Below are 26,512 nucleotides of genomic sequence, written 5' to 3'. Positions count from 1 at the left end.
AAAATCCGAAAATGGATGGAAGTCCAAAGTTGGTTTACAGTGCTTTTTGTACTTACCTGCAGCATGCAAAGTCCAGTAGCCTGGTCCATAGCCAATATAGATAAATCACTTTGAAAAGGGACAGAATTTAATGGAAAGCTGTTGCAAGCCACAGGTGTGAGGAACTGTACATCTAAGAATGTCTTGAAAGATGGTATGTTTAAAGATGGATAAAGCACTGCCTGTTAGAACTCAAGCACAGAATTGAGTAGACTCTGGCTGACCTACTCTGTGTGATCAGAGCCTTTTCTACCTAATAAACAGAGTAGAAAAGCAAAAGTTCTATTTTTCTTAGGTTCTACCTCCACATCCATGCAATGCCCAGGCCTGCAGTCTGGAGACTACAGACATACATTTCAGATTCAAATAATTCTCACTGGCCTCTGTTGGAGTTATTTCAGATTGTGCCAGTCAGGCTTTGTTCCTTCATATGAAAAGCTTCTCAAAATATATTTCTCTCTTAAAAATCATCAGACAAATATGTGGCTACTTTAGATAGACCTATTTAGAAAAATAGAAAGACAAATCCAAGATACAGATATAAAGTCAAGTTGCTGCATGTCATCTGAGCATTGGTAACTGTATACATTCTTAGGCTGTCACAATTACACAGTACTCCAGCGAAGGAGACTTTTTATAAACTTGATTTACCCACATGATAACGGGTTAGGGTCATACAGAGAGTCTTACCAAACATAAGGTGAGCCATGGAAAAAGATGGATATTCAAAAGTGCCTTTGAACCTAGTTTGAAGTTTGGAAAAGCCTGCTCCTTTTGTATTGATACTGCATGTTGTACAATTTAGAATAAGTTTGGAGACGAAAAATATTTCCATCAGAATTCCCAGAATGAATTTAAGATAAAATTATACCCAAACATGAGTTAAACACAAGTATTTTCATGAAGAGGAACTAACAAATTTTCACAGAGACTCTGGAATGTGTTTAATTTATGAAGTCTTTCCGCCAAGCTCACTAGCAATTAGATGTTTCACAGGTGAAAGTCAAACACCTAAGTTATGTTTCAGAATTCCATAATACATTATCTTTCTCTTAATTTTAGTGATTTAAAATATAAGTTAAAACAAATGATCCATCAGATTCCATCTGTCATCAATCATTTTTCATTCATTAGCTATCATGTGCACATACTGTACTCCAAAGCACTGGATACAAATTGTGATAATGTGGTGTTAAGATGATCAGTCACAAGCATACCAATTGAATAACTGTAGTAACTTTAAATATTTTTTAATATGTTTTTCTTGTGTTTTCTTTTTGTTCCACTTAATTGATTGTCTGTATTTCTTATTAAACTGTCTGATTTTGCTTTGAGATTCCTTTTCAGAACTAGGATACTTTTTGTCTTGTCCTTCACTCAGACTGTCCCCTCCTCATTCACCATCCCATTTGCAGTATGCTTAGTGCAGCCTTAGTGCAGACATGCATTTTCAAAAAGCTATTTCTTCTTCTAAGATTTTGTGCCTAATTAAAGAGATGGTTGCTAAGAGATTGTTGAAAGTATAATTAAGAGAGTCTAATTTGCTCTTTTTCTTATCTTCCATGCACAGAGTTCAGACCAGAATTTGTAAGTAAATGGGATAGCAGCATCCCAAAATATTCAGTGACAAGATTCTGACAATGGACAGAATGCAAGGAGACTGTGCCAGTCCTGTGCCCTCAGGAGATGCAGAGAAGAGCAGGACTGGAGAAGAGGACCCAGGACCAACTGTGCTGGGAAAAGCACATGAGTTCTTTCAGATTTGTGATGTGGAAGGCAAAGGCTTCATCACTTGCCAAGACATGCAGGTAAAACTAAATTGGCTATGTGGAATATACAATGAGAGAAACTCCCAATGCCTTTAATGAATTGAGACCAATTAATTTAGAGTTAGAAAATGTGATACCCTCCTGATAAGTTAAAGAGATGCATAGGATTTAAAGTAATCTCTTCGAAGTCTTACGTGCTGTTCTGTGATTCTATGGTTCTATGATAATCCTTGCAATTGTTTCCACAGAAAAAGCAACAAATAAATGGAAAGCTGAAGTAAGTGCAGTTTGTCCCAGGAATTCCATTCTTGGGAAAGTTGAAAATCCAGCAAATTCATTGCTTTGCAGTTTGCCCCCATATCAACAATATATTCTGTCCACTAATTTTACCTTTCTGTTTGTTGTTGTTGTTGTTTGTTTTCAGCCAAATTCTGTAAACAGGGTCTTTCACTTTGGTTTCACATTTCAGACAAGTGAAACTCTCAGTTGAATCACATATACATGCAGGAAATGTAGAGAAACAGCATTTTAGCATTATTCAGTGTTCAAAATAAACTAACCAAGTTGTTCTTAAAATAATCATAGAATTTGAGGGGCCAAATGCAGATTTTCTAAAGTTGTTGTTGAAAAGAAGCAACCACACAACAAAATCTTTTTAAAACACACTGCAAAAATGATAAGAAGACTTGAAAAAAAGACTTGAAAGCAGAGAAGGTAGAAACAATGAAAAAAATATGGTAAAAAGCAGGAATGTACTCATGCATGACATGCAAAGCATAATTTCATTGTGGTAATCCATTTTTACATTAGTACTAATAGATGAAATAGAAATGAGGAGCGGTAGCAAAATAAATTCACTACAAACTACAACGAACTGAAGTATCTGAAATGAGGTAAAGAAGCTTTCCATATTCTCAGAAACAAAAACATGTCTGAGTATATGCAAGCGAGAGACTTTTAACTGCCTGTGTTGAAAAAGCAAAAACCTCACAGTAGACTGCTCAATAGTACCTGTCAATAAATTTCTGTCCAGTTGTGTTGCTGAATTTTGTGAAGACTTGGGCTAATTCTGTGAAGCTGAGCAAGATAAGAGTGCAGATGCTTGCTATGCTATAGGGTTTTCCAATATATATTATCTCATTGAAGTAACTGAATGCAAAGTAACAACTATGTTTTTAGGGGTAATTTTGGTAAATCCCAATCCACAGAGAACTTCCTTTATTTTATTCTCATTTTATTGTCTTTCCAAAACTGAATGGCATATATTTTCACCTAGTAAAATACCCTTATATATACATAAAGTTTTAATGTCTGTTTTTGCAAGGACTGTAAAGACCTTTCTTTGATTCTGGGTTTTATGCTTGGATTGTAGATAAATTTGTACTTGCAGGTTCTAAAACAGATGTTGCAAAAGGTGCAACAGAAAAAGGGTTGAAAAGAACAGATACAGTGTATTTCTTTTATTTCACCCTGATTTTTTGTTTACTCTGTATCTGACAACCTCTGTGTGTATGTGTCTGGTTCATTTAAATACAGAAGTATGGATGCTCAGAACATTTGAGATGATTTTTCTTCGTTTGCTTTTATTTTCTGATGATCCAATTAAATATAAAGCTACAAGTACAGACCTTTTGAAGATACTGGGATTATCATTGTACCATTCAACACCTTAGTAAATCAGGAGTAAATCAGCTGAAATCAATGCAATTCCATTGACAAAAAGCTGCATTGAGACCCATCTCCGTTTGACTTTACAGTGATATAGTAACAGTGAATAAAAAATATAAGCCAAAGTTTTATACATTAGTTCCAGTAATTAAAAAAAAATGATTAATTGGAGATTTGGACAGCTTTCTCATTGTGGCATCTTCCTTGTAGTTAACAGTAGAGGACAGACAGCTCTCAAGAAGCACTCATTTATCAGGTCCTAAAGATCTGGTAATAGGAGCTGAGTTTCTGTTCTTTCTGAGAGTTAAAAGAGTAATTAGTCTGAAACACCACCCTCATCAGTGCCAAGTAGGCTGTTAGGATTTTACAGAAGAAGCTAAGTTTTAATTTTCCATTTAGACTGAAGTGATAAAAGTCTAAAGCTTTGTGAAGGTGGGTGTGTTTATACAATAAACTGTTGAGAAGTCAGGTGTATCTTTGATTAAGTTCTGTGCTTTAGAAGATCTGTTGCTTTACCTTCTCAGAATCTCAGAATCACGTTGGAATTTCTTTTACTGCTCTTTACTTCAGCTTGTACAGGTTTATAATCTATACCATAAACCCTTCATTGCAGACAGGGAAGACCTAGTTAAAGAACACAACCATCCCTTACCTTGCATGGCCTGTTACCTTGGATAACAGTTTCTGTTGTTCTTGGGTTAAAGAAGACACTTTCTTTGTGCCTAAAGCCCTTTCCACAGTGGAACAGAGTAGGACTTTTGCTCTGATTAATTTTATCAACTTGCAATTTTAATATATTGCATATACTATAGGAGTTCAGGGAAGAAATTAAAATACTAACAAAGTAGATGACTTCACCAGTTTATATTGCTTTCCAAGCTAAGGAAAGTTTTTATTCTTCCTAGTGCTGCCTTCCAGTGCAAATCCTTGCTATTGTAGTTGTAGGGATTGTAGTTGTATGCCACTCCAATTTCCTCCTATTTCTGTCAGTCTATTTGTCTATGCTTTTAAAAGATGTCCAGTAGAACCGTTATGTTAGCCCTAAGATAGACCAGTTGGGCCAAATTTAAAGTAAAAGGTGTTTTTTATGTGTTTGTTTGTTTTGTTTTTGTTTTTGTTTTCTTCCTGTCTTTAGATTCTCAGGAAAAATAGGTGATTTTTTGAAGGTGGTATAATGAAGTTTCATCTTCTTTGGTATGAGCATGCTCTATTGAAGGAATAGACAGATGGTAAACAAAGTGATTACAGGAGCAGCAGGTTTTTTCCTTCTGTAGCTTTTTTGCTTTTTTTTTTTGTTGTTGTTTGTTTGTTTGTTTATTTATTTATACTTTTTAAAGCAGCTTTAATTAGGACACTATTCTTTCTCTAATGTTCTTGGTCAGAGAGTCTCTTGCCTGACACCATGACATGCAAACAGGCATTCAGCTCTTCTGGCAGGTTTGCCCAGGTGCATGATAGTCAGGGCATTTCATGAGGTTGCTGAGACTCCACTTTAAGTCCTAATTCTTCCCTGTGAGATAGGAATACGCTTCACAAGGAGAGTCACAGAATCACAGAATCATCTAGGTTGGAAGAGACCTCCAAGATCATCTAGTTCAACCTCTGACCTAACACTAACAAGTCCTCCACTAAACCATATCACTAAGCTTTAAATCTAAATGTCTTTTAAAGACCTCCAAGGATGGTGACTGAACCACTTCCCTGAGCAGCCTATTCCAATGCCTAACAACCCTTTCAGTAAAGAAGTTCTTCCTAATATCCAACCTAAACCTCCCCTGGCGCAACTTTAGCCCATTCCCCTTCATCCTGTCACCAGGCATGTGGGAGAATAGACCAACCCCCACCTCGCTACAGCCTCCTTTAAGGTACCTGTAGAGTGCAATAAGGTCGCCCCTGAGCCTCCTCTTCTCCAGGCTGAACAACCCCAGCTCCCTCAGCCGCTCCTCATAAGACTTGTTCTCCAGACCGCTCACCAGCTTCGTCGCCCTTCTCTGGACTTGCTTGTTCTCACTTTTTTGTTGTAAAGAATTCATAAAGGCAAATCATGAAGTCGTAAGAGCATACCTTCCAAAGTTAATGTTGTTTCAGCCTTTGAGATGTATTTGAATTTTCCTTCTGGGTAAAAAAAAAAAAAAAAGAAAAGGCCTATATTACAGGGATTTTTGTCTTGTTTATAGCTTCCATTCTTATCCTGTGATAGTGAGTGAAGTTGCAGCATGTTTTGTCATTTCAGAGACTGTATCCTGAGTTACCTCTTAGCCTGGAAGAGCTTGAAAAAGTTTTTGTTATGTTGGATGCGGATGGCAATGGCTCACTTACCCCAAAGGAGTTCACCACAGGATTCAGTGAGTTTGGAAAGCATGTCTCCTATATAGACTCTTATTCGGGTTCTTTGCTCTCCACTTGAATCTTTTATCCTAACAGTACACTTATGATGCACACAGGGAAACTGTTCCCCAGATACAGCAGATATATGAAGAAGTGGTCAAACGATGTCTATAAGATGTCTACAGAAGTTCATTCTCATCAAAGGGCTCCAGGGTGTTTCTCTCCTGTGTAAGATGGGAAGTCATGGCACAGTGACACAGTGAAAACTCAATAACCAAAGTTATTAAGCAGGTATTCTTTGTTACGGCGCCGGGTGTGTGTGGGATCTCTCCACCTAACACACGCACTAAGGGTTACTGGCAGTGTGCTTCTATTAGTGGGATATATGCATATTCATTTCATTTCCTGTAAGTCTTTTGCATATTCATCAGGTATGTAAATAACCATTAACATAGGTTCATCAGGTCTCTGAAGAATCGTTAACATAGGTTCCCACCCCTATTTGCATGTGTACTGGAGTCCTTGGGTGGATGAACATCATATAATATAACACATATAACACATGATGCTTGATGAACAGCTACTATACTTCTTGTCTTCCTAGTTTTCTTTTTATGAATGTAGCAGAAGGTACAAAACAAAAAGCTACAAAAGAAAAAAACCTTTTCCTTTTCCTTTTCTTTCTTTCTTTCTCTCTTTCTTTCTTTCTTTCTTTTCTTTCTTTCTTTCTTTCTTTCTTTCTTTCTTTCTTTCTTTCTTTCTTTCTTTTTTTTAGTAGTCTTTGCAGTTCTTAAGATTTTTCACTCTCTTGTTTTTATATCTACCCTCTTTATCTCCAAGATGTGGCTAGCATTTTTTTTTAATGTATTCATTGTAGGGTCCCAGTTTCCCTACTTTTTGAGATCGATACGCTGGATCCAGAGTACTTTTCTACATATTATCCCCTCCACACCCTCCCACTTTGAGAAAAGAATTTAGACTGTTTCACAGTTTGTTAATTTACTTGAGCCTTTCAACCCAGCTGACTTCAGTAATATGTATTCTTGCTTAAACTCATGTTTAATTTAAACTGAAGCAACTCATTTGTCAAACCATGGTTATTTCTTGTAATCAATTCTTCTATAGTGTTCTTCTCTAGTATTTGCCCTTACTAGAGCAAATCCAAGATAACACTGATGCAGTGAAAACTCAATAACCAAAGTTATTAAGCAGGTATTCTTTTTTACGGCACCAGGTGTGTGTAGGATTGCTCCACCCAACCCACACATACACCAAGGCTTACTGGCAGTGTGTTTATATTAGTGGGATATATGCATATTCATTTCATTTCATGTAAGTCTCTTGCATATTCATCAGGTATGCGAATAATCATTAACATAGCTTCCCACACCTTTTCGCATACGTACTGGAGTCCTTGGGTGGTCATCCGGCATACTCCGGTGGTCTTTTAATGAAGGCCAGAAGTCTTCCTTGCTGCTAAACTTCTGACCTTTCCTTTCTTTGAAAGACTTCAGCAGTCAAGCCAGTTCTTGCTGGTTCCATTATCTTATGCATACAGTCTTTTACTCCCTTATCTTTGGGGTCATTAACATACAATTGTGTTAGCTAAGACCTATATATTCAACATCCTTTATCTTGTTCCTTGTCTCAACATGATGTGATGCTGGATGGTGAATAATTGATGAGAAAGTCTCATGACTTTATGCAAGTCCCTTGTGATTATGATGTGGTGCCAATAGTCAGGAATACCTGAATCTTGCTATTATTAATAGAAATATCCTGAATATGTGGAAGAAAAGAATGTAGGGGTGAAGTCTAGAGGAATTAAAATACATGTGAGTCAAATGGGGGAAAAATGAGCATGAAAAAAAATCTAGCTTTGATACGCAGTTACAAGCAGGAATTTGAAGCATATTAAGAAATTTTAAGCATATCTAGGAGACCACAACATCTATAAAGTGCTTGTTGCCACAGTTTATGTCTTTTGTTTATGGAAGTCTGAACTTTTTCAGTGTGTTTGTGAATTTTGAGGGCAAAACCAGGCACAGACCTCAGGTATCCTCTTGTCAGGCCTCATGATTTAGTTGTTTCATGATACTCCCTTTGCTCGTAAACAAGTGGGTTTTCCTTCCTCAAAAATTATATTTACTGTTTAATTTGATCTTTGTTATGTTCTTCAATGACATTACTTCTTATAGTGATTTCTGAAAATGCTAAACTTATAACCTATGTAATTTTTAAATCTTAGGCCAGTTTCTTTTGGGGCAGATTGCTTTAAATAAAGAAATGCAACAATCAGAAGCTGAAACAGCCTGCCTACCTAAAAGTGAAGAGACTGTGAGAGATGATGATGATGAGGAATTCCAGTTCTCAAATCTGATGGATCGTCTTGGAGCAAAAAAGGTCTTGGAGGAGTGAGTTTTCCCAGCAATAGTAATAGATTACACAATCTTTTATGATTCAACTCTGTGGTTTGATTTTAATGGAACTCAAGAGGAATGATGAGAAATAAGGCCTTTCATTAACATGGTGACTCTTTGAAAATTATTTTTCTTAGCCATTAGAAAGGATAAAATGACATTCAGCCCAAAATTTCCAAGAGCAAAACTATTGCATTGCAGTCATGTGAAACATGTCTGTTCCATGTGAAAACTATACCGACATACCATGGATTTTGAAAATAGATAATTACTAGTGTGTTGTTTGAGAATTCACAGGTGCTACTGATTTCAAAAAAAAAACAGTGCATGGTGACTTTTGTTGTTGTTGTTGTTGTTGTTTTTTTGATAAGGAATGTGTTTTAAGTGCACCAGTTAACCATAAGCAAGAATGTTTGCTCTGCTCTGCATTTATTTGCATATTGTGATTGCTATGATGACACTTACCTCTTCCAGGACCAGGATGATGTCCTCTGAAACAAAGAATCCAAAAACATCCACTGCTGAAAGAGTTTCTTGTGCATTGGTCTGATGTTCATTGGTTAATCACAATCAATGTACTATATCAAAGAAAGCACAGGGACAAAAATTGGAGAGAATCTGGACAGATAATAAAAATGTCTAAGAGATGTATCAGTGATCCTTATCATGAAATAGAAATGCTTATCAGTGCTTTTGTTCACCTGACTGCCTGTTATGGGAAAGAGCTGATTGGCAGTCATCCTGAAAGGCTTTCAATATGAAGAGATTGTTACGTACTTTTTCTACCTCATCCTCATTTTGTCCTTTAAATATAGCACTCATAGCTGTCTAGGTTCAGCCTAACTGTGCATGTGGAAGAGAACTAGTCAGGAAGAAACAATCAAAAGAAGTTATTCAGGGAAATTTCAGCAAAGTGTTTAAAAAAATGTATCATTCACAGTAGAACATTCTCCGCCCCCCACCCCCCCTCCAGAATGGTTACAGAAGGAAAACATTTTTTTGAAAATCTTTCATTCAAAATTTTTAAGATGTGTTCTGATTTTATTTTTATTTTTATTATTTTTTTTTTTTAGCAGACCTACCATGGAATTAAAATGAAGTAAAAATGAAAGAAGACACTACAAATGCAATTTATAGTACCTTAGTAACTTAGGAGCCTGAGTTTCATTCATTTGTCATGAGAAAATGTTTTTGATTAGCTTTTCCACTGTCCCTTGCCTAAATGTTTTTGATTAGCTTTTCCACTGTCCCTTGCCTACTGGATTGGTGGAAAATTCTCTGCTTCTAATAAAAGTGATAGGATGGTACTAATCACAGGAGACAGATGAGATATTTATCTCCTTTCTTCTCCATTTCTGGTTAGATGAAGTGTCTAACAAGGCACCCAACAAACAAGCAATTTCTGTGATTCCTTGCAGTCATGCATGACCCGATGTTATGATCAATATTTTAGAATAAAAGTGATTGCTATCATTACCCACCTACCTCATCCTTTTTCAATCTGAGTCTGCTTAAACAACCCTTGTTTTTAATTAGCCTTGTGTTCTGACTAGTAATGCCTTGAAGCCGATATTCCGTTACTAGGATGCGGCAAACATTTACTGTAGACTGAGGAATGTTCTCTTATAGCAGTCGTTTATAATCTTTTGTTTCAGTGAAAGTGATGTGAAGCAGCTTTGGTTGCAGCTGAGAAAAGATGAATCTCACTTACTTTCCAGTTTTGAAGAGTTCCTGGCCAGAATTTTTTCCCAGCTCCAGGATGCAGATAATGAAAAGAATGAGTTGGAATGGGCTCTAAAAAAGTTAGTGCTTTTCTTTCTTGGTCAGTTTGTGTAGTATTACATCTAGCCTACCTACATTTAAGCCTTTGAAATAAGTGAAGTATTTCAGAGGAGAACTGAGTGCTATAATCACAAGAGATCCTGTAACATGAAGTTTTATTAGTTGTGAAGAGTAAAATTATACATACTGCAGAACTATCTGAAATTAGCTTTTCTTTTCCTGTTAACAGATTGTATTGACTGAAATTCTTTTGCAGATGTCTTTTACTTCATTGCAGTTTTAAGACAATACTAAGCAATTCTCATCTAATTAATAAGCTTGACTCCAGAGGGCAGTCAGATTTATACTTACGCAGATTATAGTTGAAGTTCACCTATAATTTTTATTTATATCAATTTTATAATTTTATATGTATATGATTTACATATATATTAATAACTCACGATTTTCAGATCAGATCTGGAAGCTCTCACACTTTCTGAATTGTTTTAATACTTTTGTGGGATATGGTATGAACCAGAGCAGTATAGGCTGTGCTTCCAGTAGCTTTTCTGTCTGCTCTGTTAAATTTCAGTGCAAAAATATTTTAGATTCATAGAGAGAGCAATCTTCAGACCAGCAGATATTGTACACAGTATCTTTTTTAATTCACAATATCATTGTTTGAAAAATATGTTGAGATAAAGTTGTCCGACATTTGTATATTAGCGGTATTAGAACATAATATATTTATAAGCATTGAGCAATACAGGCAAATATACTTGTTGAAAATTTCATCACTCTTTTTGTTATATTGAGAATGTGACAAGGCTTCTGAAGGAAGAAAAAGGAAAAACACATGGCCATTGAAGACAAACTAGTTGATATTGATTGCAGAATTTTCAAGCGTGATTTTTAAGCCATGAGACACCTTGTCTGTTGGAAACAGCATAGTGAGAGTTATGTTGTCTGTCTTAGCCTACAGATTATTAATGATCAAGTGTGGTAGTTTTTGTTTCTTTTTTTGTTTGTTTTTGTTTTCTAGAATCTTGTCTGTGTTTGTTTGGGAGCTGAATAAATCAATATTTCTATCTAGTAGCAGCAACCATCACAGAGGTGCAGTGCATGGAGCATTAGCATCACATGACTTTTCTGACTTACATGAAATCTCTACCTTAAAAATGCATTGGATCTTTATGTCTTTGTAGTAAAAACAGTTTTGCATTAATTTCTTCTTCCTATTGCTCCTGATAACACCTCTGATGTCAGCACATAAATCCTTGCTTTGTTTGTAATGAATAGCTGGAAGGAGTCAGATCTGTCACAGTAGTAGTGCTGTCTTAGATAACAGTGGGTATGAATAACCTCTCTTGGGGGAAAGAAAAAAAAAAAAAGCACAAATAAGAGCAAAGCTCAAGATAAGACCATACAGAAGGGGATTTTTTTTTTATACCCACATATTTCTAAGCACAAAGTCTGCATAGAATGGTCAGGATTTACTATGGGGACACAGAAGATAAGAGATGCTGGTTATTGAGGTCTCATCATCTCTCTTGTGTTGTGCTTGGTGACAATAAGCACCCTTTGGAAGTTGAGAATGAATATGGACTTTCATTTTTCCTACCTGCCTCAGCTCTGTGTGTCATTAAGCAATACTGCAGTTTACTCTCAGCCTTTTGTCTTCTCTCCTAGATGTAGGCTGTGCTTTTGTCTTAGGCTTATTTCTTTTTTTCTGAGCTGGGTTTTCTGAGAATCTTCACGTGCATGTACTGGGATCTTTACGCACTGCCAATCTATGCTATCAACATATGCCATTCTTCTTTCCTTGGATTTTGTCTTTTCTTCTGGAGCTTTCACACGTGCATATTTCTATTCATGTTATGGGGACCTGAATCTAAGAGACCCAGGTTATTTACCCTGTTCTGGTCAAATAGATAAAGTACACTGCTGCTGTTCCCATTTGTAGGTCCAGCCAGTAGTGAGGCTGAGTATATATGTCCTCAATAAACACATGTGCAGATACACACATGGGGGTTACACAGACTAATACTGATTGGAGAGCAGTGCCTCTACTGGCACCCCCGTAAACACAAGCAGCATTCACATAAACATGAAGGATGTTTCTCCCCTCCCGATCAGGAGTAAATTTTCCTAGTGACAATATACACACATGCTGCCCTCCCCCACACTGATTTTATTCAGAAACAAGCCTGCATCCACATATCCTTTTAATAGTAGCACGATCCTTAGGTTCACCTAATGTCCATGCCTGCATCCTGGGCCCCTTACCCATTGCTCAGCCCTTGGATCTTTCCATATGTGAGTATCCTTCTGCTCACTGCCCTGTTCGCGTTGACTAATGTTTGCTACAACGTGTTAATTTGCTCACTCATGATTACAATCATTGTAACAACCACAGATCCTTGAAGCAAAGGGCTTTTCATGTCCACCTAATGCCCATGTCAGGACCCTAGTCCCTATACCTCCAGTCATCAGCTCAGACCTTGAGTCTTTCCAGATGCAGATCTCCTCCTTCTTGCTGGTTAGTTTAGCTTTAGGTGTGCTAATGATTAACGCCCACATGGAATAGATGTTGAGTTTCCACAGAGAATATTTAGAAATAGGATGTAATAAGATGATAGGATAGTCTATGATAAACAGACACAGGGCTTGTCCAGATAAGTATAATGACCATCATATTGCTTACTCTTGACTTAGCCATTTATCCACCCTACTTTCCTTTTTCACATCCACCTTTGTCCCTTTCTCTATCCTTGCCTTCTCATAAATAAAAACATCTTGTTCCTAAATACTTTTGTGACTTCGGTTTTCATGGTGCTGCCAAAAACTATGCTTCAAAACACGAGAGGATTTCAGCAGTTTATTAATATGGGACTAAAGTTATTCTCCCTGTCACACAGAAGCAAAGAAAGTATTTATTGCTGTCATGGACATACTGACTTCTAAGCAGTATGTTCTGCCTGTGCAAAGTTACAGGGTTTTTCATTACATAGTCAATCTAGTTCTGATCAAAGAGATTGCATGAAAACGATCTTTTAAATTATGATCTTAGCATGTCTACCATACCTTTCTAAATAATTTTTATGAATATGTTTAATTTTATGTCATTGAAAAATGCTATTATGAGGCATTTTCTTATTTTAAAGAAAATAAAATTTGAGATCAGAACATGATCAGAACAGGGAAGTAAAACAATAAATTGTCTGGATTTTCCAGCACTCCCTGTTTGAAGCATTGCAGTCACATGAAGAGGCCATCATCTGGGCTGCTTTTCTCATCTAGTCTGAGTTTACACAAATGTAGATGACAGCAAATTTTCTCTTTTTCTTTTTTCAAATTGGTATGGGTTAATATACGTTTATTGCTGCTGTAAATCCTGAGAAAACACCTTCCACCCTCATTTCTATCTCTTACTAAAAATTGCAAGCTGGCAATGTCAAGTGTTGTGATATTTGAAAGGGGGAAAGAAAGACTTGTTTATGAAGTTTCTCACTTCTTTTAGCCTAGGTAAGTTTTTTCCAGTTTGCTTTGAATTTTTTCAGCTTTATGTGAGAAGTGAGTCAAGCTTTTTATAATTGAAAATACAGACTTTGTAAAGCGTTAGGTACAAAAAGTATAGTAGGTTCCCCAAAGTACAAAATTAATGTTTTATTTTTTTTCCTACTGTATATTCTTTGTATTGCTCTTGTTAATGTGAATGCCCTAGAAGGTTCTTTTCTTTATTTGTAATGGATGCATTCTCCAGATTGCTGAAGGAACACCTCTAGCAAGAGGGATAAGGGGGAACTATGTAGTAATGTCATATAAAGATCCTATTAGTCTCTATTAAAAATCACTCTTGGGTGTGCCCTGAATTTGATGCAAAGTGATTTATGGTTTTCAGTTTCTGGATTAATGAAAATAACATAGCATAGCATAGCAACAGAACAAAGGAACAGCTCTTTCAGTAGTTATTTATTTAATTCTTTTGGTCCAAACTGAAGCATCTACTTGATGTAATTCTTCATCTATCAAACTGCAGTGAGATTGTAATATTATATGGTGAAAAGTGAGCTCTGTCCTTCCTTCCTTTTTCCTACTGTCAGATACATATTTGCATAGCATACTTATGTCTGTTCTTTAGCTGAGCTTTAAAAATTGTTTCTGCAAAGCTCTTAGAAAGGAAGTAAGGCATCTTTCAAGAAGGACTTTTAGGAAGTCCATTCTAGCCAAAACTTCTTAGTCATGATAGAAGTACCTCATTTAGTGCTCTTGAACGGTGAACAACGCAGTCCTACAGTAAAAAGTGATGTTGCATTGGAAACGCTTTTAACTGGCAAACTTAGACTCCGGTATTGTTATTAGTGTCACTAGGGAGTTCTATTCCTTAAATCTAAGATTCAGTAGTCATTAAAACTGCATAATGAACAGCTGCTTTATATGGAAACATCAGATGTGTAGCTTTATGTAGTTTTTTTGTGTAGCTTTTTTATTTTATGTAACCTTTGAGCTGTTGAAGCTTTTTTTTCCCCATGATTTTGGTCGTTGCTGTTGTTGTTTGTTTGATTGATTGTTATTTTTTTTAGATCTGTGATCTTTCCTGCACATGAACACCACACTGTATTCTTACCCTCAGTACATTCTCTGGGGACTTATGTTAAGGCAAAAATGTGTAGGGCTTATTTGGTAGTTGTGAGACGTAACCTGAAGTAATGCTACAAAAGTAAAAAAAAATAAAAGTAAAAAGTAAAAGTAATGCTACATACATTCGGTATACTTTTATCTCTTGTTAGAAAAACTGCAGCTTTTGATGAAGAAATTCAAAATCTCTATGAAGAAATGGAACAGCAAATCAAAAAGGAGAAAGAGGAGTTTCTCTTGAAAGTGAGTGTCTGTTGTTACTTTGGCCTGAATTCTGCTCCTATTTCCAGTGGTTTAATACTCATTCTGGGTGTGGAATAAGAGCCCACAAAATGTGTTTCACAACAGAGTTATAAAAAACAGCATTTGCCTTACTGATGCTTTTGATCTGATCCAGGCTCCACAGCTTCCAACTGAATGACTTTGATGAAAGGAACATCAGTGTACTGTGCTCAGTGGTTGGCATACAGTAGCAGCTGATTTTCTTTTGAAAGTCAATGGAACTACTGCTTCATTGTATTATCGATGCTTCTACAGATCCAACTGCTGGATACAGTTAGCAAAAATGTTTTCTGAGGTTGTTCACAGCAGCACTAATCTTGTTGAGTTCTGCAAGCTCTGCTTTTGTGGAGGGGATAAGTTCTCACTGAACTGCAACAACAGCTATTCAAGTAATGGTAATTTCTGAAACCAGTACACCTGTTTGCATGATAATCTTATGTCAGATTCTTTTGTCACTGCCATAATTCCTCCAGAACACGTAACATCGAATTCCCTTTTCTTCTGAAAAGTCTACTTTAAATCTCACCTATTGCTTTTAATAATCTGTTCTTTTGATTTTTCTTCCCCGCCTCTCCCCACCCCCTTCGAACAAGGAAACTAACAAGAAGTCCCAATACGCTGCAGGAAACAGTCACCTAAGAATCATTTGGGTGGGCACCTCTGCTGCTCTTAACTTTCACACTAGATCAGGTTGCTCAGGGCCTTGTCCAGTTGAGTTTCGAGTATGCCAACGATGAAGATTCCACAGCAGCTCTGGGACAACCAATCGTAAGCCAGTGTTTCATGCCTTTTTGTTTTTTTGAAAGCACTTGTATCAATGAAAACAATATATGTTTTCATATAACCTATGGTACTCAAAATGTTGCCCAGACTAGTGGATATTCAGCAAAGATCACCTCAATTCTCAATCAGACATGATATCTAAAGAAATCCTTTCGTGGTCCAAATGTATAAAGTGGTTTTTTTTTTCATTTTTTTTTCCCCTGACATAAACTGTGTTAGAGCTAAAGGTGTCTTAATCAGTTGTCTAAAGTATCTTCTAAGTCTTCTAAGTCTTTATTTGCCTCAAAGGCAAGAACATGATTCATAAACTTCAGTTTTTACATTCCAAGTTGAGAGCAGTTTTCAGTGGTGGATGAGATGAAACCTTTATATAAAGTTTGCATATCAACTGAAGAATAACAAGTATTTGCAACTTAGCCTGCTGGTGGAAGAATTGGTTTATACCCTATTAACACCCCATAACTGAAGTTGTATTGAAAATTCTAAAACATAAAAACCAACAACCCCCCAACCCCACCCCCCAAAAAAACCACCACCAAACCAAAAAAAAAAAAGACTCTTTCTGTAAGCAATGATTGTTGGATCTCCTAATTAGTTGTATTTTTGAGGCAAAGCCGTTTATTTCAAGCTGTTCCATTAAAGCTTCCCACTGAAGCTATTTACAGTTTAGTCAACGTTCACGCTAGTGGCTTAGTCAGCTTTCACACTAGTGGTTGTCCTGATACTGTAAAAGTCGGTCAAAGAAACTCTCTAATACTCAGTTTGGAGTTTTAGAAAGCAAGCATTCTTTGATTGTGGCACTGGACGCACAGGAGATCGCTCCATCTCGTGTGCATGCTGAATCGTCCAAGTTACAGGGGTTATATACAGTTAGAACATGCATATTAATTAGATGTCAGAGAAATAATCAACATATTCATACTATTTCCCATAATTTGTTAAAATATGTAAATGTTCCTGAGACATGCACATTTGTTTGCACTGGTGATCTTTGGTGGTTGTCGGTAGTCTTCCTCACTATGTTTGCTGCTTGAACCTAGTTGTTGCATATGCTCACACCATCTTGTTCTTTCTTATCTTGTTGTTCCAACTTAGACATGCATACTAAACTAAGTGATTTCAAAAGACATGTGCACACCATGAATTCCTCACCTGTTTTTTACAGGCACGTCTTAGGTTATCTTGCCCCCCTTTCCCCTGTCTTGGAATACAATTCTGTATGGTCTACAGATAAGACTGATTCTTTAGAGAGTAAGGTAGCATTAGACATACAAAGTTTCTAGTCTTCCTTATATCTAACTAAACATAGTGAAATATTTCAAATTTGGTTCTATTATTCTGTAAGGGAGAGAACTATATGTTCTTCTGACTTGGTATCAGTATGACACTCAAGAAGTATTGTTTTTTGACATGACTAATGTGGGAAGGAGATCTGATTGTTAAGTTATTTCTCTAATGCAAAGTCTCACAAAGACTCTACTGCCAGGAGAGATGCATTGATGCCATTTAAAAAGGGAATTATTATGGCTTGAATATAGAATATCTCTTGAAGAATACGTTTAAAGAAATTGTTAGGATAACAAATAAGCACAAATTGTAGCTATTTAAGATACTTAGTACCCTGCTGACTGAAATCTGTATAAAGATCTGTTAGTCTGTCTTTTTCACTTGTATATATATTCTTCCACATAAGAAGCCAGTTACATGCATTTGATTACCCTTTTATATGTACTGCTAAAGGGCAAAATAAAGCAGCATGTTGGAACCACTCTTGTGCTTACTGTCTTCTTGTGGGAATTTTTATTTGGAGGCATCTTCCTGAGGAGTTTAGGGAGTAGAAGCATGCTGTAGAAGAATAGGATAGATTCTGAGCTAATATGAACTGCCTAGGACCCCATTTTACTCAGGGGTGGCCTGATAATTTGTCTCAGCTAAGAAGTGTCTGAAGGAGTAGTCCTGATTGGCACTTGGAGTTGACAGTGATTGCAAGATGATTAGATAGCAAAACAGTTGACAGATTCATATAATTGCTAAATGTGTTGCAGAGCTTGAGTCCCAGATCACTTGCTTGTATCAGTGGAATATTGGCAAAAGAAATTGTTGTTAGTGATAGATTTTAAAGGTAGCAGTTACTGTTTCTTTTACTTCAACCTGTGTTGCTGTGCAGCAATAGCCTTTATCTCCTGTATCAGTCCTGATACCTTGTATTTGACCTACAGTATGGCTCCATAACAATTTAAATAGGTCCATCTTGGTTCTGTATCTGTTGGTTCTATTCTCATCCCTTCATCACTCTCCTGTATCAGCAGTTGTCTGGTTCAGGAAACCAAAAATATAGAAAGCTACTCACTTTTGTTTGTTTGTTTGTTTGTTTTTAAATCTCCTGTTTGGTTAGCTCCCTGAAACAGCTCACTGTTGTAAGGAATGAGCATGAATGTTACTGTGGGAGAGGAAGAAGTGTTGTTGGAGGTGGGAACCTATATTGTAACTTCATTGGTTTAGGTTGGCTAAGCTCCTAAGTCTCATGGATATATGCTCTGAGTGTCCAAGACAGAAGAGTTCTGCTTCCACTTTGTAGTGGCTTGAGGCCTATTCATGTGCAGTCAGCACTTGCTCTAGTAACTGCAGACATTAAAGTTGTTGAACACCACCAGTTTGCAGAAGCTCAGAGTCTAGTTTTATGTATGATACCATCCTTAAATTGAGTTATATCAGTAGCTAGTCATGTTCACTGCTAAAAGCTTTTCTATTATTTTCACAGCTGATTCCTTATGTTTCTTCCTGCTGATGAAATTGTGCGGTTCTATTAATTTGTTTCCTCTTTGAATTTTGCAGGACACAGAGAGGTTTCAGTCCTACAGCCAAGAGCTGGAGTGCAAGCTCCTGTCGAAAGAACAAGAACTGGAACAATTGGTTCAAAACCAGAAAAGGGTATTAACAGATATCCTCAATTTTTATCTTTTTTTTTTTTTTAAAGATGATTTTTTTTTTTAATTTATTAATATGATTTTTCTTTAGGTGCCATTTTAGGTACCAAAAATATAAGTTGGTGTGATGTGGTTCTGTCTAACTGTGACCCTCTGTTGCTTTTGTGTCATGAGTGTAGCTACCTGAGTGCATTTAAAAAATGGAGTTATGGCTGCTAGATTTCTATGTGTATGCTTAGGAAAATGTTACCCTATATACGCAGAGCAGTTTTCCTTTTATATAATAAAATGGAAAAAAAATGGTCCAGGTATTCTCCTCAGGTACTAGGTTAGTTTTATGAAATGTAACATAATTCTTCTGCCTGCGATGTGCTAATGCCCAGACAGCTCAGGAATAGGCTCTTATATCTTGTATCTTTACTCAAAGTTTGTACCAGCTGTTTCCTTGCTTGTTTAGGAGGATTCAGCACTACAAACTTGAAATGCTGTCTTCTAAACAAATGGGCCTGATACACCTCTCTCTAATAGTTACAGCAATGCATCTTCTTGAATGCCACTGGCATGCCTGCTTGTTGATGTGTTTAAGAAAACAGAATCAAGCCCACTGCTCTTGTCATTAGTTCTCTTGTATGACAACAGCTTGTCAAGTTCCCCTATTAAAAGCATGTTGTGTTTTATTTCTTAAAATGCATGGCCTGCTTGGGAAAGCAGACTATTTCTTCATGTGTAAACTTGCTGTAAAGTCCCTTCAACCCCTTCAAGGTCAGTAAATTAGAAAAGGGAAAAGGAGGTAGCACTGGAATTTAAATGAGCAAACATTTAAACATTTGCCACATTGCAGCACTAGAGCAGAATAACCTGTCCTTTGAAGATGTATGTGGGGACAGATCAGGCATTTTCAGTCTGAAGCTAACTGAAAAACTGTAAGAAAGTATTTATTGTAATTTTGTAATGATTTTAATATTCTCATTTTTTTTTTTTTAATGTTTAAAGCTCAATTATCAACCAGCAGTTCTGTAAAAGCCTTTTCCTGTGGTTGTCTAATATGTTTGTGTTCTTAATTGGTATAAAAACACAGAAACTCTTCAAATGTTTACACTCAGTTTTAAGCCTGGTCTAATCACACAACACTGGATGAAACATCAAAAAGTTTTGTCTTATATATACCTTATATATCTTGGAAAACAAAACAATTCTGTGTTATTTTCTTTATTATTATTAATCTAATTTTATGGTTTCTTTTTTCTATATATTGCATTATTATTGATAGTATTACAGTTTGTAAATTTTATTTGTAATTTCTGTTATTTATAATGTCCTCTGCACCCTTATGAATTTGCTTAAGTCTCAGCAAAAGTGCTTTGGAAGGACAGGATCTTCCTATTACTATAAAAATTACATTTTTATGGAAAGGGAGTCTATGTTGTACAAATGGAATTCTCTACTTCTTATTGTATGATCACTATTTGATTATTTTCTGTTATAGTTGCCTACTCTGAATGCTTAACTCAGTGTTATAGACAGTGTTTTTTACATGTATTTTTCTAATTCCTAATAATCACCTCTGAGATGGACTCTCATCCTTCCTCAGATCTGCTTTTGTAATACTATAACCCCACCATTTTCTGATATTACTCTTCATTCATCTAGATATCAATGTGTGCTAGGTTAGCTTCTGCCTGTCTAATGTTTGCCTAATACAGAAAGCACTGTGTCACTTTCACCTCCTCCTCTTGCATGGAAATATACTTTGACAATTAAATCTATTCTTGGTAATGGTAGCATGGTTTAATTAAAATTGCCACGCCTGATTATATGAAAGAACCTCTTGAGAATATACTTTTTTTTTTTTCAAACTACATTAATAAATCTCTCTCTCTTTTTTTTTTTTTTAATCTCCCGATATAATTAAATTATTCCTGTGGTGGAAATGATTATCAAAAATGTGAAAGGAAACTTACAGATGAATTCAGTGTTGTTTCTGCTGACTTAGCCAGAGGGAGGCTCCCTTTGAGGGTCATCTGCCTGACATGACTGAAATACTGATCTGATTCCATACTGACTGGTCTTCTGGAGGCCAAGGTTCCTTTCCCTAGGCCTTTTTGCTGGCTGCCATGATCTTGAATTGTCAGCTTGCTCCCATACTGCGTAGCTTTGACACAGCACAAGGTATTCTCATTAGTGTTCCCAAAGAGATGTGTGACACAGAAGGAAGCACTGGAGACAGAGCATGTCCAGCATAGCATCTAGGGTAATGAGACTTGTATTAGGTAAAGAAGGTAGGTGGGAGCCAAGGAAAGTGCAGGAGAGTTACTTTGCTTCTCACTTAAAATGATGAATTCTGTGCTGATGGGAGTTCAATCTTGGAAATCTGAGTGAGAGGTCCATAAGAACACATCAGCATTCAGAAGCATTCAAAAATGCAAATCAAATGATAGGATTGTTAAGAAAGGCATAAAGAACAAAACAACCCCCAACTGTATAATACTGTATAAATGCTTCATTGTTCATTTGCACCTAAAATAAATAGGGGGGTGGGGAGGGATTTGCAGCTCTGATAAGCAGCTAATTACACCTTTTTGCAGTTTGATCTGGTGCATTTTTGAAATGGATGAAGTTCAAGGATAGAGTAGAATGGTTTTGTTTTAGTATGGCATAACTATGTCTCTATGGAGAGCACCATATGTACTACATTCACATGTTGGTTTTGACAGAAATAGCTTCCCTATTCAGCTAACTTCTAAGACTTGAATTGAAAAGCCAAAGTGCCTCAGTTAGTTATAATACTTTCTCTTCTCTTTTCTTCCACCCCAGTTGGAGCAACAATGTACAGAACTTCTCAGTGGCAAACAAGAAACCAAAGTAGAGAACACCAAGCTGAAGCTGACTAACCAGGAGCTGCTGGATGACCTAGTGAGAACTTCTCATGATCTGCACTTGGCTCAACAACAGTTACAGGTTCTTCAGGAGGAAGCATCAAGGCTACACGAGGAAAAGGAAATGTAAGTCATCAACTGCTGTGGTTCTAGTGCTTTTGCTTGGCATGCTGGTGAGTTTCCTTCTCAGGGTGCTCAGTGTTGTGATTTGAACTTGTGTTATAAGCAGAAACCATCAACAAAGCCAGTTCTAGTCATATTTCCCCATGTAACTCAGCATGTTGTTTGTCGTAGCATGCTGGCTTCTGCAGAATCTTTTGTTGCTTCTTCAAAATGTGAATGTTCTCCTCATTCCCCCATTTTTTGAGGTTGCTAAGAATAATAAAAAAAAAAATCATCTAAACTAGTTTTAAAAGTATGTTTTAGTTTTGAAATACCAGTGAAATTAAAATTAGTTGTGGCACATTAATCCATGCTCCTCAAAGCTCTATCCATCTGAAGTTCACTTCTCCAAACATATTGTGACTATGAGACAACTAGGATGTACTTCTTCTGTCCATCAAAAGCCAGTCTAGTACATCATTTTTGACCAAGGAGCTTGGCCAGCAAGATAAAAGGCAGCTTATGCTGCTAAATTAAAGCTCACACAAGGCTTTGTGGTGATCCAGAACCATCTTTCTGTTGAAATGTTTTGGATCTCAGATGCTGAATGTAAAAATATTTCTCAAGAAGAAATATTTATGATTCATATTTTGAAGGGTAAAAATGGCCTTTAAGTGACAGATCAACCTGTCTTGTTCCAGCCTTCTGCATAAGGGGAAATTACATTACATTGAAGTTATAATTTGCAGAAGGGTTCATTGGAAGCCTTCTAATAGAAAATGTTTTTTCAAAAATGATCAGGGATCTGTAAAACTCTCTTGTTGACAGTGGAGAGCATATGGATGACGTACAGTGGTGTGCATATCTTGCTAGAAGAAATAAATTTCATCAGTTAACTATGTAACTCAGAGTTGTGGCTATTTGGCATATTTCAAATGTCATATTCTTTTTCTGTTAAGTATCGTGCCAAACTCTAGTTAGTTATCACTAATTTATTTTTTCTTGAAGGTATAAATGATGAACGTTGTTGACAAATGATTGTTTAAAAAATGGCACTGTGTTTAGAAGCCTATTTTTAGGTTTGCATATTTAATGTGTGATTTGGAAGTAGGCAGTAGAAATATTCCTCCTCAAGGCGGTTTGTTTCCTCTTTGAGGCCTCTATTTTCAGATCCAGAGCAAAGACTATGGAATGATCTGGTTTTAAAACTACAGAGGAAATCAGCCCAGTGGTCAGACTGCTGAATACTACTACAACATTTGCAAAGTACTTTGGACTCAATAGTAGTTTATGGAACCAGATCTCAGCCCTACTCAACTGTACCCACAGTGTTGTTTTAAACATCTGTATCAGTCTGGTAAGACCTGAGTTGTTGAAGCAGGTGTAATATTCAGACTGCACACAGGAAGAACTTCACAGAACAGCAGAATACATTTAAGGCCAGACACTGTTGCATGAAGTTAAAGCAAATGGTGTAAATATAGTACAAATATCTGATATTCTGCATTCAATGTTTAAGGTTGTACAACTATTTAAGTCATGAACTGAAAATAACTTTTAGGGATTGGAGATGTGAGCATGACCTGTGGTCCCAGCAGGAAGATAAACTCTAATTTTGGATAAAATGTAAAATGTTGCATGGTCTTCAGTGGCCATGAATGAGAAGGATTTCAGCTGTATGTCTTCTCTGAATGATGTGTCAGTATCAACATATATTAAGGTCCTTGGATGAAGAAATTATAAACCCTCTATCTTTTTTAAAAAGAACCCCTACTTCTACCTTTGCTAACTTAAGCAGCTGTGATTCTGTGTGCCTTATGCTAAATAAACTTCTTTTCTTAAATTAGTAACCAGTCATACAGAAAAAAGTCTACAGGTTTGGAGAAGCTGAAGTCTGAAATGTGGATACTCCTAGAGGGAAGCAATGGCTGTTTTTAGCCATTTTGCTACCATGGTTAGAAAAATTTTCTACATTTCTTTACATTACAGCGAAGTATACCGTGTGACAGAAACCTTACAGAGGGAGAAGTCAGGACTTCTGAAACAGCTGGATTTCTTAAGGTAATGCAAACCTTACTTTCAAGAACTTCTTACATCATTCTAAAGATGTACATTAAGGGATGAAATGATAGTAGGTTATGTATTCAGTTTATGTGTCTCAATGGGATCTACAGAGTGGCCTCTGTAAGAATAGGCCAGGGGCTTCCCTTTGATGGACACAGCTGTTTTTAGCCAGTTCTAGTGGACCTACTGCAGGACACAGCTGAGCCCTGTAGCCAAGCTGATGGTACCCCTTGGAAAGCATGTTTAATAAAGGGCACAAAACACTGTGCAGCAGTAGAGAGAGGAATGAGAAAAAATATGTGTGAGAAACAATCCTGCAGACAAAATGTCAGTGAAGAAAGAGGGGGAGGAAGTGCTCCAGGCCTCAGAACAGAGATTCCCCTACAGTCCATGTAGAGCCTATACAGGAGCAGGCTGCTTGCAGAATCAGTGACTAATGGAGAGGAGCCCCATGCAGGAGCAGATTTTCCAGCAGGAACTGCAGCTGATGGAGAACCCATGCTGGAGCAATCTTTTCTTGAAGGACCGTAGCCCATAGACAGGACCCACAGTGGAGGAGTTTGTGAAGGACTAGCCTGTGAGAGGGACCCCACCTTGCAAGGGAAAAGTGTGAGGAGGAAGGAGCAGCAGAGAGGAACTGGTGTGGATTGACCACATTATCCTGCTGTCATTCACTGTGAAGTGCTTGGGAAGAAGTAGAAGAGTCTTGAATGGAGGTGTGAGTTTCAACCTGAGAAGAAGGGGGAGTGTGGGACTGTGTTTTTATTTTTTTCTTCATTTCTTACCATCCTACTCTATTTTTAAGTGGCAATAAATTTGATTAGTTTTCCCAAAGTTGAGTTTCTTTTGCCTGTGACAGTAATTGGTAAGTGCTCTGCCTGCCTTTATCTCTACCCATGAGCTTTTCCATCATATTCTCTCCTCCTCCTGTCCTGTTGAGGAAGGAGCGTGAGAGACTGCCTAGGTGGGCAGCCGGCAACCAGCCAAGGTCATCTCACCATAAGATAATGAAACAAAAGGTAGTAAGATGGGTACAAAAGGCAATCTAGCTTTTAAGCCCTATTCTTAGGGCAGTAGAAGACAGTAAATGTGAGAGATGGTCTTTGTTTTGGCAATTTGGTAACTGGGACAAGCTCCTTCCATAAGTAAAATGTAAAACGAAACAAGACTATGAACTGTTCTAAGCTGGCTTTGTGGCAGGAGCCTGGCCACTGGAGACTTGAAGCTTGATAAAAATCTCTGTTATTTCTAAAGTGATGGAAATACTGCCAAAATGAAGACTCTTACCAAATACGTTTATCTGTAAAATTACATAAAAATATAGCCAGCTAATTTTCTCTGTAACATTTGTGTATTGAAAGACTTCAAAGTTTGGAGTTGTGTTCAGACAATTGTAACCCTTTTTTTAATAAGCAGCAATTTTAGTTTTGTTTGTTCACTGTCTATAGATTGTACTTGCCTGTAGGCCTTCATTCACTACATTTAGTTCAGGAGCTCTGATTTAAAATTTACCTAAAACGCTCCCATGCTAAAGTTTGAGGAATTTGCAGCCTGTTTCCTGTAGGCTGCTCCGTGTGGGATGGTGTTGCCTGTTACTAGTAAAGGGGCAATAGACAGAAACATTCTATCAGTTCACCAAGGCTGCAATGGCACCTCGGTCTCTTCTCTGGCCAGGCCAGCAATAGATGGAGACAAAGAGTGATGTACTGAGCAGGTGTATTGTCAGATTTCATCAGAGCTGGCTGAATGCCTGGAGTCTACATTTCTTGATGTTTTCATCTCTTCTGCATAATGAATGAAGCTGGATGTTCTTTTAGAAGGACTTTTCCATGGCTGTGTGATGATTAAAAAGCTTATGGGCAGCTAAGCTCCACCAAACCGCTCTCTCACTCCCCCTCTTAGAAGAACATGGAGAGAAAATATGATGAACAAAAGAAAAGCCGATGGATTGAGATAAGAGTAGTTTAATGAGAGGAAAAGAGAAAGTGAAGGCCATGCAGAAGCAAAAGAAGAAAATTTTTCTCTACTTCCCGTCAGCAAGTGATATTCACCCATGTTTTGAGAAGCAGGGCCTCAGTATGCACAGCAGTTGCTCGGGAAGACAAGCACTTTCATAACTAGAACCCCAGATTCTGCTTCCTCTTCTCCAGCTTTTATTACTAAACATGACGCCATACAAAATATACCTTTTGTCAGTTTAGGCCAGCTGTCCTGGCTATGTCCCCTCTCCACCTCTTGCCCATCCTGAGCCTACTGGCTTTTGTGCGTTGGGAGGAGTTGGAGAGACAGCCTTCATGCTGTGCCAGCATAGTTCAGCAATAGACAAAATATAGGTGCACTACCAGTGCTGTTCTGGCTACAAGTGCAAAGCTCAGCAGTATATGGCCTGCTGTGGAGAAAGTTTCATCCCAGGCAGACACAACTATAACTCTCAGAGGGATGTAACTGACCTTTAGAGATCTCACCAGATGAACAGAGGTGGTGTTCATTACACCCTCTCCTCATTAAGAAGGCATGTATGCTGTGAAAATCTTTAAACATTCTAATTGAGAGTAAGTAAAAGCATATTGACTAGAACTGATTTTGATGTATTAAAGCATTTGTTTTGATAAAGTACAGAATGAGGGCCAGATGCCAGCTGGCTTTGATTGGCATAGCCCCACCGAAGACTCAGTAGCCCAGACAGGGAACTGACTGTGGTACGAATATAAATAGAGCATGATTAAGGGTGGAGATATGCCAAATTAAAGTGCATTTTTCTTGCTTTTTACACAGTCAGCTGTTCAGTCTGTCTGTTGATGTTGAGTAGAAAATCCAGAAGTTTTATACACTTGGCCTCAGTGTTTTTGTGT

General features: G+C 37.2%; 1 protein-coding gene across 7 annotated transcripts in view; it reads left to right on the top strand.

Moving 5' to 3' along the window:
• Positions 1–26,512, top strand: part of CRACR2A (calcium release activated channel regulator 2A) — a 56,263-nt gene that overhangs the window by 5,244 nt on the left and 24,507 nt on the right. For all 7 annotated transcript variants that reach the window (XR_005824526.1, XM_040574309.1, XM_040574300.1 and 4 more), the window contains 8 exons: positions 1,610–1,847; positions 5,710–5,821; positions 8,053–8,218; positions 9,880–10,026; positions 14,779–14,869; positions 18,527–18,622; positions 21,433–21,620; positions 23,586–23,657. Coding sequence is in view for 6 of the 7 variants with exons in the window: in XM_040574309.1 (XP_040430243.1) it covers positions 1,680–1,847; positions 5,710–5,821; positions 8,053–8,218; positions 9,880–10,026; positions 14,779–14,869; positions 18,527–18,622; positions 21,433–21,620; positions 23,586–23,657 (1,040 nt within the window). In the remaining variant the exon portion in view is untranslated. The remainder of the gene's footprint in view (positions 1–1,609; positions 1,848–5,709; positions 5,822–8,052; positions 8,219–9,879; positions 10,027–14,778; positions 14,870–18,526; positions 18,623–21,432; positions 21,621–23,585; positions 23,658–26,512) is intronic.

This window comes from Cygnus olor, chromosome 1 (genome assembly GCF_009769625.2).
Source record: "Cygnus olor isolate bCygOlo1 chromosome 1, bCygOlo1.pri.v2, whole genome shotgun sequence".
NCBI lineage: Eukaryota > Metazoa > Chordata > Aves > Anseriformes > Anatidae > Cygnus > Cygnus olor.
This window is presented reverse-complemented; position numbering and strand designations above follow the sequence as displayed.